This window comes from Felis catus, chromosome F2 (assembly GCF_018350175.1).
Source record: "Felis catus isolate Fca126 chromosome F2, F.catus_Fca126_mat1.0, whole genome shotgun sequence".
Lineage (NCBI taxonomy): Eukaryota > Metazoa > Chordata > Mammalia > Carnivora > Felidae > Felis > Felis catus.
In genome coordinates, this window is record NC_058385.1 from 4726963 (window position 1) to 4747482 (window position 20520).

The 20520-nt window shown below is 42.1% G+C and overlaps 2 protein-coding genes across 15 annotated transcripts in view; both read right to left on the reverse strand.

Moving 5' to 3' along the window:
* Positions 1–4941, reverse strand: part of PXDNL (peroxidasin like) — a 454660-nt gene extending 449719 nt beyond the window's left edge. For 3 of the 9 annotated variants that reach the window (XM_023248448.2, XM_045049994.1, XM_023248454.2), the window contains exon 1: positions 2551–4940. In XM_023248448.2, coding sequence (XP_023104216.2) covers positions 2551–2714 — 164 coding nt within the window. In that variant the 5' untranslated portion in view covers positions 2715–4940. Of the gene's footprint in view, positions 1–2550 lie in introns of all 9 variants that reach the window. The other 6 variants (XM_045049993.1, XM_023248449.2, XM_023248451.2 and 3 more) reach the window with 4 other exon arrangements.
* Positions 4942–8713: 3772 nt separating this feature from the next.
* The window catches only part of PCMTD1 (protein-L-isoaspartate (D-aspartate) O-methyltransferase domain containing 1), a 68914-nt gene continuing 57107 nt past the window's right edge, over positions 8714–20520 (reverse strand). For 4 of the 6 annotated variants that reach the window (XM_045050166.1, XM_023248503.2, XM_023248502.2 and 1 more), the window contains one exon: positions 10383–12992. In XM_045050166.1, the coding sequence (XP_044906101.1) occupies positions 12625–12992 (368 nt within the window). In that variant the 3' untranslated portion in view covers positions 10383–12624. The other 2 variants (XM_045050164.1, XM_045050165.1) reach the window with 2 other exon arrangements.

Consider the following 20520-nt stretch of genomic DNA (forward strand, 5'->3'; position numbering starts at 1 on the left):
AGAGGCTGACTGGGTTTTTCTTCAGCATTTTTAGCTTGATGCAGTTACTCGCATACTTTCATAATATTGCTCACGTGACCATGGAATCCCAGGTCAGCTGATCTGGGGCCCAAAAGAGGTAGAGCGCCAAGTTTTGTAAACGTCACATACATTTCTTGGCCTTTGTGCCATTTCTCTAATAAAGGTCGCAGATGAAAGGTCCCCGGATAAAAGGAATCCACAAATGCGTGTGGTGGGGCCTATATGCTGTTGCGTTTCATAAAAAACAAAACAAGACAAAAAACGAGCAAACAACTTAATTATCCTCTAAGATGTAAAAGTTAGGGAATTTCATTTCTGACTTCTGCATCTTCTTAAAAATATGGCAAGCTCATTAACAATAGGCCCACATTCCCACAGGGCAGCCAGGAGCTCAGGAGCTGGCCGGCCCAGACCGCTGACCGCCTCTCCCTCCCCCTCCCTCCCCGCGCTCCCCCCCCCCCCCCCCCGAAGCCGAGCTGTCCCACACACAACTCACACAGTAGTTTGTCTTTACTGTACCAACCGGTTTCCGGTAGGCCTTTGGGTTTGCAGCTCCTGACCTTAATTGTAAATATAATGACAGTGAACCCTTCCGTGGTGCTTAGTAGGACCAGACACCTTCCTAAGTATTTGACATGCATTATCTCATGTCATCTTCAGAATGACCCTAGAGGGTGAACACAGTTAGCGTCCCCATTGAATGGACCAGGAAACTGAGACAAGAAGTGGAGAACTCACCCAAGGCAACACACATTTCATCTGTAGGGCATCTGCCTCACGGGCAGGCCTGGTCTGGAACCTGAGAACTACTTTATTTCTACATGGAGTGGAAGGCTCTTCGAAAGTACATGCACAGTGTTGGGGCGCCCAACCTCAACTCGGGTCACGATCTCACAGTTAAGCGTCCGACCTCAACTCGGGTCACGATCTCACAGTTCGTGGGTTCCAGCCCCGCGTCGGGCTCTGTGCTGACAGCTCGGAGCCTGGAGCCTGCTTCGGAGTCTGTGTCTCCCCCTCTCTCTGCCCCTGCCCTGCTCGTGCTGTCTCTCTCAAAAGTAAACATCTAAAAAGGTACACGGACAGTGTGCTTTCAGTCCTGCCCATTACATCCAGAAGAGAGTGTCTGAGGGCTCATTTCTTCTTTGAAACACCAAAGAAGCAAAATCTTAGGTCCAGGTTGGAACTTAGGTGGCCTTTTAAGTCCATGGCACTTGATGAGACAAGCCGTCTCCTCGCCAAGATTCTGTTCCTGTCAGAAACCGTTCTTACAAAGTGACACAGGGATGGTGACGAGGACGAAGGCCCCTCTGGAGCAGTGCTCTGACTGGCTGCACAACGCAGGGGCCCCAGGCTCAAGAATCTGTCTTACTGGTTTTGAGAGTAAGACATATTTTGGTATTTGCAGCAACGAACAAAAGGCTCAATCAAAATTCCTAAAAGCACGTGTGGCAAATCTCTCTCTCTCTTGCTACACAGCCACCAACCACTAGCTTCGACTTTTCATTAGCAGGTTAAAATCCTCATTTCATGATTATAACCAAGACACCCGCGCGCGCACGCGCACACACACACACACACGGTGCTAATCTTATCTCACATCTCGAAATTCCAGGAATCTTGGGCTATTTCCCCTCTGCTCAAGAATGGACTTGGAACAGGGAAAGGAGTTCCCTCTTCCACGGACATGACACAATCCACAAAAACTTTACCAGGGAGAACCCTTCAAATCTCTCCTTTCGGCGATTTTCCTTGTCTTGTGATGTAAGGCTTGAAAACTATAGTAACAAAAGATCTGCACTTCACACGTATTATTTAATTTAACCCCCACGTCAATTCTACGACACAGGCTTACTATCGCCAGATTGAAGAGAAGGAAGCGGAACTGGAACCCAGGCCCACCTGATTCCTATGTTGCGGGTTATTCTACCATCCCAGAATGCCTCCCGGATGCTGATTAGTCACTGCTCCGGAAGGCTTCCAAGCACTCTGCTCTCCTGGTCCATTCGGAGGGACCGCCCTGGAAAACCAACAGTCCCTCAAGGGCCTGAGACTGAGAACGTCACCCACCTGAGACGCCCAACGCAAAGCCCAACAATGAACAGAAAAAATCCAGGTCGCCCGCACATAATGAATTGGAAGCACATTCCGAAGCCAAGTCGGTTCTTTCCAAATGGGACAGATACATGCTGACCTAATTAGGAGTCTGAAAGTTTCTGGAGGAGAGGATGAAAGGAATAACCTGAGAACCTACGCAGGAAATCTCCTAAACAAAGATGAAAATTCTCAATAGCAAGTTCTGGAAGATGCTGGAAAAGAGAACTGCACCCAGTGCAAATACATTTATTTCAGCTCATCCTCGCTCACATTTTCTAGTCCCACAAAGCAGAATCATTAAGTTGTCTGAAAAGCGGAAAAACCCTCTCCCTGCCGGGAGCAGGCACCGCATCAGGAACCCCAGTTAAGAGAGGAGCGCTCAGTTCCGGCAGAGGGCAACGGAGCGGCGCTGCACCGGCATCTGTGTGAACTTACAGGACTGTGGTCTGCTGCGGCACCTGAGGAATGTGATCCAGCATCAAGTGCATGCAGCGGACGGTGCTCTTCGAGCAAAGGCACCGGCTAGGGCAGGGGAGCGCGGGCGGGCACCACACGACCAGGAGGAAGCAAGTGGTCCAGCAGGGGAGTCTGGGCGCCATCGCTCCATCCGCTGCCGGAAGCGAAGCGGCGGTGGCGGCGGTGGCGGCGGCGGCGGCGGCGGCGGCGGCTGCCGTGCGGGGCCCGTCGTGGGGAGCCCGGCTTGGGAGCCCAGCTACGAGCGGCTCCCGGGGAAAACTCCGCTTCTGGCCAATCCAGGAGCAGGGGGATCACGTTACAGGGCGGGGGGCGCCCGCCGCCTCTAGGGGGCGCCGCACCCCCCGAGGGCCGCGGAGAAGCTCGTCCCCGCCGGAGCCGCTTCGGGAAACGAGCGTGCGCCGCAGGCGGCGGAACGCAAGTGTAAAGCTTTTCCAAAGTGGCTTCCACTGCGCGTTACGTAAGCCCGGGCCTCCGGCCCCGAGCTGTCTGTCCTTCTGAAGCTCGAGTGGATTCGTGATGCACTGAACCAGTGCACAACGGCTTTCCTTTTTATCCCGTAATATCGCCAAACCCTAAAGGGCAGGCAGGGTTCTAATTCGCGGGTCCAGGCTCACGTTTTCCCGTGCTTCCAGAAATCGGTTTCGTTGCCTCCTGCGCATTCCACTCCTGAAACCCAAAGCACCTCACTCTTGAGATTCAAAGCAGCTACTTCCGATTTCCTCCTTGAATAGTTAACGTTCAAGGCTGTGTGTTTACACCGCGAACTCCTGTACCAACGCGCAGAGGGGACAAGCTGATAGAAAAACAAACGCGCAAAGTACAAGGCCGAGCCACCTCGGGGCCGGTGCCCCACGGCCGGCCGGAGCCTCATTTTTCGGGTTTAACCGGCCACGGGTCCCTGAGGGAAGTGGCCCTGAGACACGGGCCGGGACAGACTTCAATGACCACGCCTTACACACGTGCTTTTTGGGTCACTCTAAGCAGGTATTTGGGAAAGGTTTTTGGTTTTATCCTTAAAGTTTTCAAACAACTCTTCCCCCTGAACTAGCACTTAAAAAAATGTCAAAGTAATAGAAAAACACATGAAAATGTGGGATGGTCCCACTGGGGCAACCATCCCAGAGAACCAGACTGGCAGACAAATCTAGGCATTGAAGGTCTAGTTTGGTCAAACTTTATCAACCTTATGAGGAAAAATAAATTCACTCGCCTCCTTTCCAGTAAGTTTTCAGTCCCTTTTCATGCTACTGCGGGTGAATACTGCCCTCTTTTGGCAAAATGTTCAAACTTAAATACGTGGGGTTTTAACATTTTTAAAATACAAAGATCAGAAGAAAACAATCTCTATGAACGAGGAGGATTTTAAAATACACTTTAAGCATGCTGACATTGTTCATGTGTATTTTACTAAGTCTATCGCAATAAACTAAAGCAGATTTCTTTTCAACCCCACGTCTTACAATAACTATGCTCTTACACCAGTGTTTGTGACTTGGAGGGCTTGGATGGACGAGGCATACAAATGTGTGCGTTTTCAGTTCAAAATACAATATTAGCTTGTATTCATAGAGCATTTTTCCAGGATGGACTATACACTTTCCATAGGTTTCCTTAGAAACCCCAGCTGCCATTAAATGAGACAATCTAGCCATTACCTCCCACGAATACAGGGCAAAGAACCGCAAGCAAGGCACAGAGAACGACGTGCATGACACAGCCAGTACAGGCTGTAAATTCTTTCCCAGAATGCCTTAGAACAACTCCCTTGCAGAAAACCATTAAGATATGTCAAATACCATGAACGTTTTCAAAAATACATCGATGTGCTAAGTGAAAGACACATACAAGAGTCCCAAAATGAAGGGAAAATGAGAAGCTGGCAAGGTAAGCAAGCACAGGTTGGTTCAGAGTATTTGCTTAACCAAGTAAAATAAACAGATTTGGGGGTAGACGGGAAGAAGAAAAAGCCCTTTCCTAAGTGGACCGTGTGGTGGAAAACCTGTATTTTCATCAAGTTCATGAAGGACGAACTAGAAACAATCCACTTTACCCCCTTCCCCCATCCACTCACAAAATGCAAGGAAAATTGCCTTTCACACTTGAGAGGGGGAGGGAGTAAAACAAATCTCCCTGGAGATATAATATCCCCAAATTAGCTTTTACATGAATTTTCTACCTGAGTGGTCTGAAAACCTTAAAAAGAGGTCATGCCCTAGTAGTGCTTCTGGCTTAGTCAAAACCCACAAAATGTAAGAGAAAGTTATAAAAGCCTTAGAAACATAGTGCACAGGAGCACCTGGATGGTTCAGTCAGTTAAGCGTCTGACTTCAGCTCAGGTCATGATTCATGGTTGGTGAGTTTGAACCCTCTATCAGGCTCTCTGCTGTCAGCGTGGAGCCTGCTTTGGATCCTCTGTCTCCCTCTCTGCCCCTCCCCAACTCGCGTGTGCACGCTCGCTCTCTCTCAAAAATAAACATTTAGAGAACAAAAAAAACATCATGCACAGAAGCCCACCTCATAAGAGTTCAAGTATATATGGAATATAATAGTAGGACCTGTAGGTTTAGAGAAATGAATGTATAAATAGCAGAAATTTATAAATATAGAGCAGAAAATTATAAAAACAACCAAACAGGTTTGAAAAAGAAAAATTAAGACATTAAAACCCAATGTAAGGGTTTAACAGCAGATTTAATGCAACGAAAGAGAGAATTAGTGAGTAGAAGATCAATTTGAAGAAATTATTTTAAATTCATTGCTGAGAGACAAAAAGTTGACCAATATTTATAAGGAAAAAAATGGCCAGTTCCAGAACTGATGAAAGACACTAACCCACACAGCTACGACACAAATACCAGTAGGATAAATGAAAAAATTCATACCAAGGCACATTTTATGAAACTAGAGAATGCCAAGACAAGAATATTTGCAATGTCAGGACAAAAATCTTTAAAGTACAAAGATAAAAGACAGATAACCTTCAAAGGAATGGCTATTGGTCGACTTCTCAACAGCTGTAGTGAAAGCCAGAATATAGAAACGTAACTCCACTGTTCTATGGGAAATACCATTAATCTAAAATTGTACGGTCATACTTTTCAAGAAGACGAAATTTTTCCAAACAGGAAACAACAACAACAACTAAGAATTAGCAACCTACAGTCTTTCACTAAAAGAAATTTTAAAAGATGGGGGAGCCTGGGCGCCTGAATGGCTCCATTGGTTAAGTATCCAACGCTTCATTTTGACTCATGTCATGATCTCACAGTTCGTGAGTTTGAGCCCCTTGTCCGGCTGGTCACTCGCAGCACAGAGTCTGCTTGGGATTGTCTTTCTCTGTCTGCCCCTCTCCCCCTTCTCAAGATAAACTTAAAAAAAAATGGGGGTGCCTAGCTGGCTCAGTCGAGTGTCTGACTCGATTTTGGCTCAGGTCATGATCCCAGGTTTGTGGAATTGAGCCCTGCATCATCAGGCTCTGTTGAGTGTGGAGCCTGCTTGAGATTCTGTCTGTTTCCCTCTGTCCCTCTCTCCTGCTCGCACGCTGAAATTAAAAAAAAAAAAAAAAAAAAAAAGATGTATTTTAAGCAAAAGAAAATTGTAATGACCTAAGACCAAAAAAGGTATAATGAGCAGAAAACAAAACAGTGCAAATGTGGGAGTAAAGCTAATGGCATACCTTAGGGGCTTACATATTTAGAAATAATACATACAATATGTTAGTCTATTAATTTTGAAGTGATGACTTCAGAGCTGAGGTGTCCTACGTGCCTTGCCTCACTTAGGAAGATAGGGTAACTTCAGACTTTGATAAATTAGGTGAGTGTTTTAAAATATTGAGCGGGGGGGGGGGCGGGGAAGGAGCACACATAAATAGGAATGGAAAAAAACTAAGAGAAAACAATTATCCTTTAAAAAGAGGAGAACAAAAATATTGAAAAAGGTGTATAGCACAAAATACTCGGTACTAACATTTAAAATGAATGTAAATGGATGGATTGCTTTAAGTAAAATTCAAACTCTAATTTTTTAAGAGATTCAGCTATATGTTAATAAGAAACGTCGCAAAAATAAGGATATAGAAGACACTGAAAGTAAAAATTTTAAATGCTACATAAGTATCAAACCAAATGGACTTTGAAGAATATAAAAATATAAAAAGGGTTCCCACATACCCTTAAAGGTTCAAATCGCCAAACGGACATAGCAAACCTAAAGTGTAGTGTCATCGCATCAAAATATACAAAGCAAAAATGGAGAGAACTACAACGAACTGACATTCTACCATCAAAGTGAGAGATTTTGCTGAAAATCACAAAAGCACAGAAAAAATGTTTAGACTGTATTAGATTTGAATACAGTAAAAAATTTGACTCAAATGACATTTACAGAACACTATACTGAACAACACAATATGTATTCTAAGCACACCATGCCATTTATTTAAAATGACATTGGGGCACCTGGGTAGCTCAGTCAGTTAAGAGTCCGACTTTGGTTCAGGTCATGATCTCCAAGCTTGTGAGTTCCAGCCCTGCATCAGGCTCTGTGCCGACAGCTCGGAGCCTGGAGCTGCTTCTGATTCTGTGTCTCCCTCTCCCTCTACCCCTCCCCCATTCATGCTCTAAAATAAACTTAAAAATTTTTTTTAAATGACTTTATATGGGCAATAAAATAAGAAACAAGGCTGCTCTTGTTCATTGCTTCTATTCAACACTACAGGAGGCCCCAACTAGCATATATGCAAACAAAAACAAAATCCAAACAAAACAATATCCAAAGGGAAAAACAAACTGTCTCTATAAAGACGATTTGGTTATCTATGTAGAAAATTTAGAACAATCACAACAGTGTTTTAAGGAATGTACAAAAACCAATACAGAGCAAACATAATTTTAATAAACATTACAACAGTATTGAAAAATATAAAACATGTACACATAAAATCTGAAGATGTTTGAAACAAAATTGTGTACCTTTACTAACACACTTAACAAGATGTAAATAAAAGAAGTACCATATTTATGGATCGGAGGACTCCGTATCATAAACATGTTACCTCTCACATAAATTGATCTATAAATTCAGTGTGATTCCAAAGGGAATCCCAAAAAGCCTGTGTGCATGTAATCGGAGACGCTGGCTCTAAAATGGTTATCAAAGTCAAAAGGTCCAAGATTGGCCAAGATATTCCTGAAATTTAAGTTGAAAGGACTTACCTCACTAGATCAAGAATTATTGTAAATCTGTAGTAAGTAAGACTGTGCAATTTTAGCACAGGAATCCGTAAATGACTAATAAAACAGAAAAGAAAATCTGGACACAAAGCACAAACATATGAAAACTTAATTTATGATAGTTGAAACTGCAGATCAGAGGAGGAAAATGGGACTTGTCAAAAAATGGTGTTGAAACAGTTGATCAACGATGTAAAAAAAAAAACTTATTTCTCGCTTTATGCAAATATATATATGTATATGTATATGTATGTATATGTATATGTATATTATTTCTCGCTTTATGCAAATATATATATGTATATGTATATGTATATGTATATGTATATGTATATGTATATGTATATATGTAGCAGGTGTACTACAGACTTAAATGTGAAAGATAAAAATCACAGAAGTTTTGTGAGAAAATACAGGCTAGTATTTTCATGATCCTGGACCGAGGCTGTGTGAAGGTGAATCTCGCACAATTAAAATGGAAAACGTGGGGGTGCCGGTGTGGCTCAGTCAGTTGAGCGTCCACTCTTGATTTCGATTCAGGTCATGATCTCACGGCCACGAGATTGAGCCTCACATCCAGCTCCACTCTGGGCATGGCGGCTGCTTAAGATTCTCCTCCCTCACCCTCCGCCCCTCCCCTACTTGTACCCACTCTTAAAAAAAAAATGGGGGACAGGGGCGCCTGGGTGGTGCAGTCAGTTAAGCGCCCGATCCTTGACCTTGGCTCAGGTTGTGATCTCATGGTTTGTGAGTTCAAGGCTTGGCATCGGGCTCTGGGCTCTGTGTTGATGGTGCAGGAGCCTGCTCAGGATTCTGTCTCTTCTTCTGTCTGCCCCTCCTCCACTTGTGCGCGCATGCACACACACAACTTTCTCAAAACAAAAAAAAACTTTTCATTTTTTTAATTGAAAATTTTAATTCACTAAAGACACCACAAACAGAATGACAACAGAAACCACAACCTGACAAAAGAGATTTGCAATGCACGTAACTGACAATGGGTTAACAGCCAGAAGACATAAGGAACCCTGAAAGCCAATTTCTTTAAATCATTTCCAAAAGACTTGAATAGAAGCTTTACAGAAAGGAAACCTAAGACCAAGAAACACTCGGAAAGGTACAAAACCTCCATAACCAGTAACAAAGCCTCTGTAACACTTCACACTGCTCAACACGCACAGATCGCCATCAGACGCAGGTGAGGTCCCGGAAGAGCTGGAACATGTGAACGTGGCAGGAAGGCACACGCTGCTCGGCTATGTTGCGCCATCTAGTGAAGGTGAATGTAAACATGCTCTATGATCCAGCAGTTCTACTCCCAGGTGTGCACTGTGTGAAGGCTCCTGCACGCGTATGGTCGCAAGACATGCTGAAGAATGCTGCCGACCAAACCAGCTGACGTGACAACGAATGTCCATGGACAGCAGAATGAGCAAATAGACTGAGTTTGCGGGTGCTGACTCAGCTGCATACAAAATGGATCGATCTCAGAGAGGCAGTGTGGACTGAGACAGTCACCTGCAGAACAAGAGTAGAGCTCCAGTTGTGAAGTTCAGTATGTATGAGGCCAAGTATGAGGCCAAGTGATACACTGTTCAGAGACACGAACATATGTGGTAACGCTATAGCAAAGAGCAAGGTCGGGAGGGACACAAAAGGAATACCCCCCAGGGGAATAAAGAGGACACTGTGAAGGGCACCCAGGTCACGGTGATGCCAGTAGTCAAACCCAGTAGTAGGTACACCCGTGTACTTCCATGTACGCTGAATTATTATTCCTTGTGTTTTGCGTATATCTTCTAAATATCCTTCATATATACCTAATACTTTATAAAATTAAAAAAAAAAAAAAAGCCTACACTGTCTTCAAAGGTGGCAACACTCCAAAGGAAATGAGATGTTCAAATACAGACAATGAACCGTATACAATAATTCAAGCATATATCCATTGGTATAGAGATTTCCTAAATTAGGAAGAAAATGCCAGGCTACTAGAGAACAAAACTGAATTATATGCAACTGCTTATTTAAAATAACGTTCCGAGTCTTCCCATGATCGAACAGGCTTTGCTTCACTTTTGTCCTCTCAAACAGCTAGAAACCAATACTTAACCTTTTTGGTGTTTTAACCGTGACGCATATGCTGTTTTAATGACATTTTTGTTTATTAGGGCTAGAACCAAATGTATCAACTAGTAAGAAGTGTAGACTTAAACTGTCTTCTAGGTCGTTATGTCTTGAGGTTTATCAGGTGCTGGATGCTATTTAAAGTCCTCTCCATCTAGCTGTCTGACTTCGGAGACTCGTGCTATCTCCCTAGCCCTCCTCTCTACAAAAGAAAAGACTAGATTATTTCCAGTGTTTTATCTGGCTGTTAAAACCCCATGACTATAGTCCTCATCATCTTCATTTAATTTTACCTCTCTTTGCTACTTTTTCCACCTATAAAGCGTAATTATTCACACCCAAGTAACCATGAGTTCATTAAAAAATAAACACGAACCCAAAATATTCTTGATCATTCTAATATATTCCCATTAATAAAAGGGCTTTCACTTTAATTTTCATTTATTTCTACTTCTTTATTTAAAGTCAATAATAAAGTCACAACTGTAAAATGGATGCATTTAAAAACACAAAAGATACATTTCAATGACAAAAATATGTAATGGCAACGAAAACCTACTGTATACTTTGCCAAGGTCCACAGAGTAAAAGACCATGTGAGCCAGTCAATCTTCAAATATATCCTTAACAAAAACTCTCTTCTGAGTAGTAAAATCATCATTTAAGAATATGTATGTTTACTATCTGGACACGAGCTCCAAAACCGACAGAGTGAGTACGGAGAGGGCGGCCGGGGTGGGGGGTGGGGGTGGGGGTGGGGGGGCTGGATAAAAACAGGTGGGCACCAGGAACAATACTAAACTTCTAAAACTAACATTTAATTTAAAATAAAGTGACCATTCCTAACAGATGACAATTGTATCAACTATTTTTTTTTCCTTGATAGAAATGAGATGGGACATTTCTTAACAGTAACAGCTTAGCAATCATCTAAAGAAAGAAAAAAATTGTGGAGAGAACACCCAACCCCCCAACCCCTATCACCTAGCCCTATAGTCACTGGTATAAAACAAACACCTTCCATGAAATTATCTTTCCCATTACTAAAATACCCTTATTTACTTGAGATAATTCATACTTAGAATATTTCAAATGCTCATTTTTAAATGTGTAGAATTACCAGAGCTGAGATTTTTTAAGCCAACTATGTATTACTAGTAGTTGAATCTTTGAAAAGAGATAATAACAACCCTTTTACTATGTATCAGTTGGGTTTCCTTAAACATAGTTGATCAACTACGGGGAACAGGGATGCTGGTGGTAATAAGAGATACACTCAATTTTTTCCTTTTAAAAAATACATAATTCATGTTACATGAAGTAATAAGTATGTTCCATTGTGTACTTTCTTAACAAGGAATGACTATTTTCAGGCCCTAGTGGGAAGAAAAGGAACAAATCAAAAATGGCATTTACTGTTGTATCGCTGATAAGCTATGATTAATATTCAAATGATGGATAGTTAAGTGTGTGATATTAAGAAAAAAGTGATCATTAGAACTTCACCAAAAACAACAACAACAACAAACAACCCACACACCGTGAGAAAGTTAAATGAGCACAACATAGGTCCCAAAGATTACACTATGATTCTGAATTGGATTTTCAAAACAAGAGGCATCTACATACAATTCCCGTGAACATCTCCTACACGACAAAGATGAGTTTCTTTCTGAGGCTAGCTCAGTCCTACCTTGTCAAAGACAAAGATTCAAATGAACCAGAAGTTCCATTTGCTAAAGTGCACCTGCTTCTGAGAGCCACCCAAGAAAGGGGCCGTTACTCAAGCTTACTCCCTACCTGTCTGTCGTATCGACAGTCATACACAACAGTGATTTTTTTTTTAAACCAAACACTTTATACAGTGGACAAGAGAAAAACCCATCCTACACATACTATCTTCTAAAACTCCAGAGAGTAGGATAACCTCATTGTTTTTAAATACTGAAAATGTAAAGGGTCCATACAAATCAAGAACTGTATTGAGTATATACTTTTTATTTAATATTCACTTGATGTGCTCTTAAAATCTCTAGGAGAGAAGCAGATATTTTCCCATGTCTTTTGGCAATAGATTCAAAAGCAAAAGTAGCAGTGCCACTGAACTCCACGAAACTTTTTTTTAAAGCTAAATTATTCAACATCTGTATTGTTATTGCACTCATCGATTGCCCGGGATACTACAGCAACTCAACAATAGTGACTGCAACCAAAGTAAGGTGAGTGGGTCTACACAGCGTTTGATTTCCTAATTCGCTCAGGAGGTTTTCATAGAGGAAAGGAAAACAACTGCTGTTCAAAAACCAGTATATGCTTAACAATTATGTAACCTTCTATGAAATGAAATGTAAGCCTCAGCACTACAAATCTGTCAGGAATCAGAAAAGGATTTACGGGACACAAATCTTGAGTATTGTTGTATTCCACTCTTGAAGTCACTCTGAGTTAAAACAGCCTTTTTTCCAAGATTTAAAGAAAAATATATCTTATAAAAAGGGATTCTTTTTAATTACTGAATACATCATTTTTATCACTAAGACGGAAACAAGTTATACCTTTTCCACTATAGTTCGCTCTGTTGAAAGAATTCGCTCTCTTTTAACTCCTAACAAATGCTACATTTTCAAGACTAAAGGAATTATCAGTAGGCATTCTTTCTTCTTGATCTAAGTTATTTTTCTCTAAAATATGTCAAGTAAGCCTTTAAAGATTCGGGGAGAGGGAGTTTCATGATTTTTTCTCTCAGTAAATTCTGAGGTGGTTCCTCTGGCTTCATGGCATCGCTGTGATCTTTCTCATCCTCTTCTTTGTTATTCTCCTCCATTTTCTCATCCTCCTCACTGTCTAGAGGCTGAGGGATAAGCTGATTACCCACAAATACGTAAGTATTGATTCTCTGTTTAACCCTCTTTCTTTTCCTTTTGGGTGGAGCCCTCTGAGGAATCCCCTTGGCCTGTATCTCATCATTTATGAAATTTCGAAGTGTACGTCGGATATAAATGCGAGCCAAGTCTTGGAGATTCCGGACAGCACAGGGAGCTAAAAAAAAAGAAAAGCGCAAACAAAACACACACACAGAACACATAAAAAAGCAAAACATTATACACTGCTCATCTCTTCACAGAACAAAATCTTTCTTAGCAAACGTTAGAAAACACCAAGTATAAAACCTCTTCTTTTTCTAACAAAGATTTCAAAGGTGCTCTCTATATGCCACACCACCATTCTCAATTCTGTGGAAAGCGGGGAGGTGTCTATGTGTAGATATGTGTGTATGTGTGTCCCCAGGTATATGCATGAAAATTCTTTGAAAGAGGAAGTAAGAACTTAGAAACGGGTTCCGTAAGAATGAAGCAGTTAGGGGATAAGAAGAGAAGACAGATTTTATACCACATATATTTTTTTATATTTTTGATGTTGAAAACCATACAAGAGAACGATCTATTCCTAAAACTCAAAGGCAACATTTGAACGACTGCCTCAGTCTGAGCTTTAAAGCTTGTGCATGTGTGGGTGTACACACACACACACACACACACACACACACACACACACACACACCGAGTTTTCCTCTGTAAATCAGGAAGTACAACTTAGGCAAAGGCCCGCCAGAAATCATGCTGTATACAATGTAATAGACCAAAACAGGCCAAAACACTGAGATTTCCTTCAGTTATTGATGTTTACTTCTATCAAATACAGTCGGTCCTCCGCTCCCATCTCCCACAGATCTACAAACCCATAAGCCCTAGAACACATACTCTTCCTTGTAGCCTGCTCTGTTCCAATGCTTTAGACATAGAGAAATTAATTCTCTCATCCCACTTGAACTTCATTTCTCCTAGTTGCCATCCCTGTGGAAATAAAACTACCATCAAGGAGCCTTCTCAAATGCCTGAACGAAACAAAACATAACCCTCCTCAGTTAAACAGCACTAAAAACTCTCCATGTATGTTTTATTTCTTTACTTTTGGTACTCTTTTTCTGGATACTTCCCTTGCAAACTTTTTTTGTTATAACCTATGAAATCCTGCCTTCTGTAGGAACTCTTTGGTATGTGGCCTCCCTCTACCATCAGACTGTAATTGGCCCCCCTCTACCATCAGACTGTAAGCTCCAGGAACGAGGGGCCATGGCACTTCCTCCTTGTGCTGCGTACAGGGGCCTGCAGATACTAGAATTGCACAGTCTGTCACCCTGTCCAAGGGTCCGAGTGCTTCCTTCCCCTAGACCCTATCACAGACTGGATACATGCCGCAGCAAGGGACGGGGTTTTTGGTAAAACTCCAGCATGGGAGGCCTTTCTAGGCTGATTCAATGATCCCTCAGCACATGCCTAAGTGGCCCACGACAAAATCTTTTCTTCAAACTTTTTTTCAACTCCCCTACTGCAATCTGAAATAGAAAAGAATTCCCAAGGGCCACACTGGGCATGTGCGACTAAAAACCATTTGTTCTCCTGTCTGGGCCTGCCCCCAACTATCCAACATGGAAACTGAAACATATAACAATTTGAGTTCAAGTCCTGCTTCTGCCAACCATGAGTTTTGTGAACACTGGTTAAGTAAAAACAGAGGGGAAATCTCATCTCTTATATGTTAAAATGTGTAAACTACCAACCTGTTCTGCTTATCGCCCAAAATTGTTAAGCTGTTTCACAGTCACTCAACAACCATGTGTTAAACTATACGCCAGGTACTATTAAAGAGCTCATTTAGATAGAGTGAATGATTTAGACTAAGCAAGTCCCTGCTCTTATGGAGATTATATATTTGGGGGGAGGGACAGATAAAAAATAATTATGACAAAAAAAGAAGATATGAGAAAAAACACCAATGACATACAAAGTAACATGGGGTATGGCTACTTCCGACTGGGTAGTCCCAATGGTCTCCCCTAGGAGAGGCGTGTCTGAGCTAACATCTAAACGATACGAAGAAACAGCCGTCTGTAAATAGCTTCATGCACGGGGAATGGCGAAACACTAGAAGGTGAATGAGCTTAGTGCGTTCAAAGAGCTGAAAGAAGGCTGGTGTCAATGAAGTTTAGAGCAGGAAGCAAACAGTAAGGGAGGTGATCAGGGGTGATCTTACAGGCCCTGGTAAAAAATGTGCCTTGTATCAAGGGTGTTAAAAAGGCAGGGTCATAATGCAATGAAAATGGCACTGAGGGTCCGCTGTGGAGTATGGATCATAAAGAGAGGGAGCAGGAGCCCAGTGGGAATACTCCAGTAATCCACCTGAGATCTGACCACACTGCGATGCAGATTAGAGTAAGGGAGGTTGGCAGTAAAGACGTAGAGAAACGGACAAGTCCGAAACACACTTTGAAGGCAGACTGGACGGGCCCTGGATGTGGGAGAGTCTTTGGCCCAGGCAGCTTGGTAGATGCGACTGTCAATTAATTACTGACACGACAAAGAGGAAGAGTAGCTGGGGAGGAGAAAATCAAAACTCTGTTCCGTATGAAATCTGGAATGTCCGTGAACATCTCCTGGAAGAAGAGTTCAGAAAGGAAAACAACAGCGACACGCTGGCCACCATCTCTGCGTGTTACAGGCAACAGCACACTTAGCGCTGAGGAAAAGGAAGTAGACAGAAGTGAAATAACTTGGTCCCGGTCACAGAGGTCGTAGGTGACAGGAGGTGGGACCTGAACGTGGGCGTTTTCACTGCGCGGTCTCTGCTCCTGCCCAACCGCAAGCGGCTGAATCATGTGTCTGGGACTCAGGGGCAAGGCCAGGGCTGGGGACAGAAATCTGAGAGCCAACAGCCTCTGGCAAGCACCCAAGGGGGAGTGTGGACACAGAAGAAACCTGTGCCTGAGTGAACACTGAAAAAGCAGGGGTGGGGGAGGCTGGTGGAGAATAAATCTATTAAAGAGTCTTGGGAATTTTAATAAAAGAGCTAAGAAATAGAGCTATAATTAGTCTTTTCAGCTGGTCTTTGTTCTTGCACCTTGCCCTCATGTTCGGTATTTTCTTTTCACACCCGAACTATGTTCGTCCTCTGCCAACACTGCTATTCCAAGGACACCGTTAGAATGATGAACCTTGCAATCCTAAACTGTCAGAATACCTCACTTCATAAAGAACCAACTAGACCCAGAATGGAAAAAGATTCAGACTTAAGTCCTAAAATAGCACCCACAAGAGCTTCACGTAAAGTTTGTCTAAATGATACACAAACTTTTAGATAATTCTCAGAATTGAAAATATTCAAAATCCCCCCGTATTTTCTATTCTTTAACACTCCCTTGTTTGTAATGCTTCCAGTTATGAGTTAAGGATTTGATACTCACCCTGACTACTATTAAAATTTTATTTTGAATCAAAGCTTTCACTCCAAAATTATAATTAAGGTTATCTCTAACATGCACACGGAAGCTCTATTTGTTTCCCAAAAGGTAGTCTCTGCAAAGATTTCACGGGAACCTAGCAGTCAGCATTTTCATTTTTATTAACAACGACTGAAAAGGGCATTATATTTAGGCCAATCTCACAAAAGCATTGATTTGGGGCCACTTTTGAACCTACAAAAACAGCAGCTTCTATAAGTGGCCACATAACTGTTGCCACAATTTATGAAGTCTCTTGCCCCTTGAGATTTTTAACAAGAAATATACATTTGGCTTTGCATTCCTGACAGAGCTCTGAAAACACCTGGGAGTTACCTAAGTGGTAAGAGCATAACAGGTTCCTTTCAAGCACCCCTGGGTTTATGCTAATAAGGCAACTTTTGGTAAGCCCCTGAGTGAGTGGGCTGACCAGCACCCTCTGGGAGGGGACGAGGGGCTGCAGGTTGAGTCGGTCGTAAATGGCCAATGACTTAATCAATCAAACCTCCATAAACAGCCTTCACTGCAAGGGTTCGGAGAGCTTCCGGGCTGATGAACACGTGCAAGTGCCAGAAGGGCCCGCAGAGGAGGCGCGGAAGCTGGGTCCTTCCCACAAACCCTCTGTGCCTCGGTTCCAGCCGGCTGTTTCTGCGCTGGCCCCCGTTACACTAAACCCCGTAATCCAGTAAGTGAACTGTTTTCTTGGGTTCTGTGAGACACTCCAACAAATTATTGAATTCCAGAAAGGGGTCACGGGAGTTCCTGATTTACAGCCAGGCTGACGGAAACACAGGTGAAAACGTGTACCTGTGGCTGGGGGCTCAAGTTGGAGGAGATGGCGGCAGCCTCGTACAAGCCCTTTAACTTTCGGGGTCTATGCGAACAGTGGTTAGTGACAGGAGGGGTCAGATCACAGGACGCCTACTTGGTGTCCACAGAGAATTCGAGAATTCCTTGGGGTGGAAAAACCCACATGTCTGAGAGATGAAGTATCTAGTGGGTGGTGTATGGAGGAAAGTTTTGTCTAAGTTGGTATAGAATTTTTCCCTTTTTCCTTTTCCCCTTCTAAAGGGCCCACCTGAACTTGAAGCAGCTCCTTTAGAATGTTGCATACCACCCCGCGAACAAAGGAAAGAAGATGTGAATTGAATCAAAAGCAGCGATAAACCTGAGGAAAATTCTAACTACATTTTAGTAACTATTTATACAGGCAATTTTATAGCTACAAAATACACTTGCCAGAGATTTGCATGTGTATTTTTTTAGTTCTCTTTTTTTGCTAACATTCTTTCGTAACTTAATCCCCTGTAATTAATGAAATAATGTTCTCTAATCAGCAATTTTAACAGAAGAAACTTGTTCTTATTTTCCAAACATCCTATTAAGTTTTGTCAAATAGTATCTTCAGAACATTTTCGTTCTGTGAACATTATTCATAAAAAAGCTTTTATTTTTTACAAAATCGTAATTCCTGGCTCATTTTTATGCTATTGGGAGCTGATGATTTTTTTTCCCTTTTATTGTAGAGACTTTCGAGTATGTATACAAGTGAGTAATAGTATAACGAACCCCACGTACCACTCAGCTTGAACCCTCACCATACAGCTAATCTTACCACACTCCCATTTCTTCCTCCCAAATCCACCACAGACGATTGTGATGACAAATTTGGATAGATCGTTTCACCTGTAAGTATTTCACAGGTATGACGGATTTTTTTTTTCATTTAGGCTCTTCCCCCTTTTATCCCTTTCAACCAAATTTATGCCCCTACTTTACATTCACAGTTATGTCCATCAACCCACAGAGGATAGTCTTATTAACTACCTAGAGCTATACTGTATGGACATCTTTAAAATGAGAAAGAATGAAAATTGCCCATTTGTAACTGTGTTACTGCAAAACCACATTTACAAACTAGACTCCTCTAAAGGACACTAAACTAGGGAAACTGTCAGATAAAGAGGAATGTCTCGGGCTACAACAGTCTCCATGAGAAAGTGAAACACCTACATGGCTGATGCACAGAAATCCACAGGGACCTCTATAAGGACACTTATATATCTTTACAGATATACATTATTACATTTGTGGTTAGGCCACTGTGTCACAGAATTTTTTTCATTACTTCTTTTTTGTGACTCTCTAACCTGTTATGATAGGTTAACGAAAATGGTCATAAATATGACCTGTAATTCTGATATTTGGAAAACAGGAGGGAAAAAATAGTTTTACTTTGTTATTATTATTATTATTATTATTGCTTTTAGTTATTGCTTTTAGCAAGGAGTTGAAATATTCAATGATCTTCGTACGGTATGGTCTACTAAATATTATAGTATGTAGTATATGGTATATACATACACCTATATATACGAGGGAATGTGTGTGTATGGTCTACCAAAAAGTATACTTTGAAATAACTGTACAATGCATGTGAATACAAGTGACAGTTACTTGATTCTGGTGTTCCTAGCACCAGTCCCTTTCAGTCCCAGAATACATCTAACACGTGTCTCTGAACAGACAGGAAGGAAGTTTAAATTCAACATTCCAGCAGAGTAACTTTACTAACAGAATGGATCTTTTTGATAATCCTTTTTTTTTATCATTCTTATTTTCAATTTTCTATATACTCAAGTTTCCTTATGTAATCGTCTTATGTCGTTCTGTTGTGTAGATTGACTCAATCTTGTGAGTAACATACAACAGCAACAAGTACATTCGGAAAAAATGGCTGATTAACACTTTCCGAATTGTGAAAGGTTCAAATTTTTTGTTGAACTGAGTGCCTGATTTCTTTCTAAATGAGATTAAAGTAAGAGCACTGTGTCAGAATTGATGCATCTTGTGAATCTGGAAAGAGGGGTCAACAGGTCTCTCCGATGGCAGCTCCCGTTACAGAAGAACGCTAGGAAGCCCTCTCCCGGGGTCTAGGGAAGAGACCCCCCCCTGCCGCTCACTGCCCCTTACCACAGAACCACATGGGTCTGTCTGCACCACCACATACCTTCGTCCCCACGGCAGGAGGAGCGGTCTGTATGGTTCGTGCGTGCGAAGCAGCTGTCCACGTGTGGCCTTTCCCTGGTCTTTTCCTCCGCTCACCCACACGTGAAGCTCTGCTCCCCTGCATTTACGGAGCGAGCCCACACGACGGGAGGCTGGCCACTACTGCCTGTGGCTGCGTGGATAGTCTAATTTAAGGGTGCGGACCTAAGCCATATTCCGCCCCAACTCCTTTAGTAGGTGATAAAAATGACGTTTCAATTCCTAGCTATCTGACCGCCAAATCCTTCTCTCCATTGGGAAGAACGTGGAAGAGGGAAAAACAGGCCACGAAAACCACGTAGCTCACAAGAGGGTAAAATAAACAATGAAAATAAAGTTAAATGTAACGCCAGGTTCCTTTGAAATATATTCATTTAAAAAGCAAGTTAAAGCAAGAAGTCTACCATGGTAAAGTTAGTTCATTTTGGGGAAGGAATCTTACTCATTGATTTCCAAAATCATGATACATCACAAGCCAATTAATATTACTCTTCCCTCTGTTTCTACTTTCAGCTGCAGTAAGTTTATTACTTCCTCCTTCTTGAAATACTGTTTTTTTCTTGATTTCCAACACAAACACCTCTTCTCTCTCCTCACTCTCCCCCAAGTGCTCTCATCCATTCTCATAGCTGAAAATGCCATTTTTAGGTTGAGGATTCCCAATTTACACCTCCCCTTGTGCAGTGGGTTTACAACCACTTGACTACCTGCCATGTGCATGCCAACAGGAAACTCAAACACGGCCAGAATAAAATACCTGATCTTCCCACACCTGTTTCCAAACTATTCCATCACCAGTCCTGCAAACAGCAATAAATGGTACCACCACTCAGCTAGCCGCTCAAGGCCAAACTCTCCATCCTTCTTTTTCTCTCTACCACCGCCTACAATTCAGTCTACTATTTTTCTACCTTCGAACAAGTGTATCCACAACCAACACTGACTTTACCTTTGATAAGGAAAGCCCTGTATATAATCTATCTTCTATACTCTAGCCAATGAACTTCGACTACCCTGAAACTTGTTTCTGGTCTTAGAACCACCAAGCTCTTTTCAGCTCAAATAAAGGCTGTTGTGTTTGTCATCCTTCTGTGTAGAAAATGACAACAAATTTAATATAATTAGTAAAGTCACAGCTATAATTAATAAATGCATGATTTCTTTGACCTGCCCCTTCTTTTC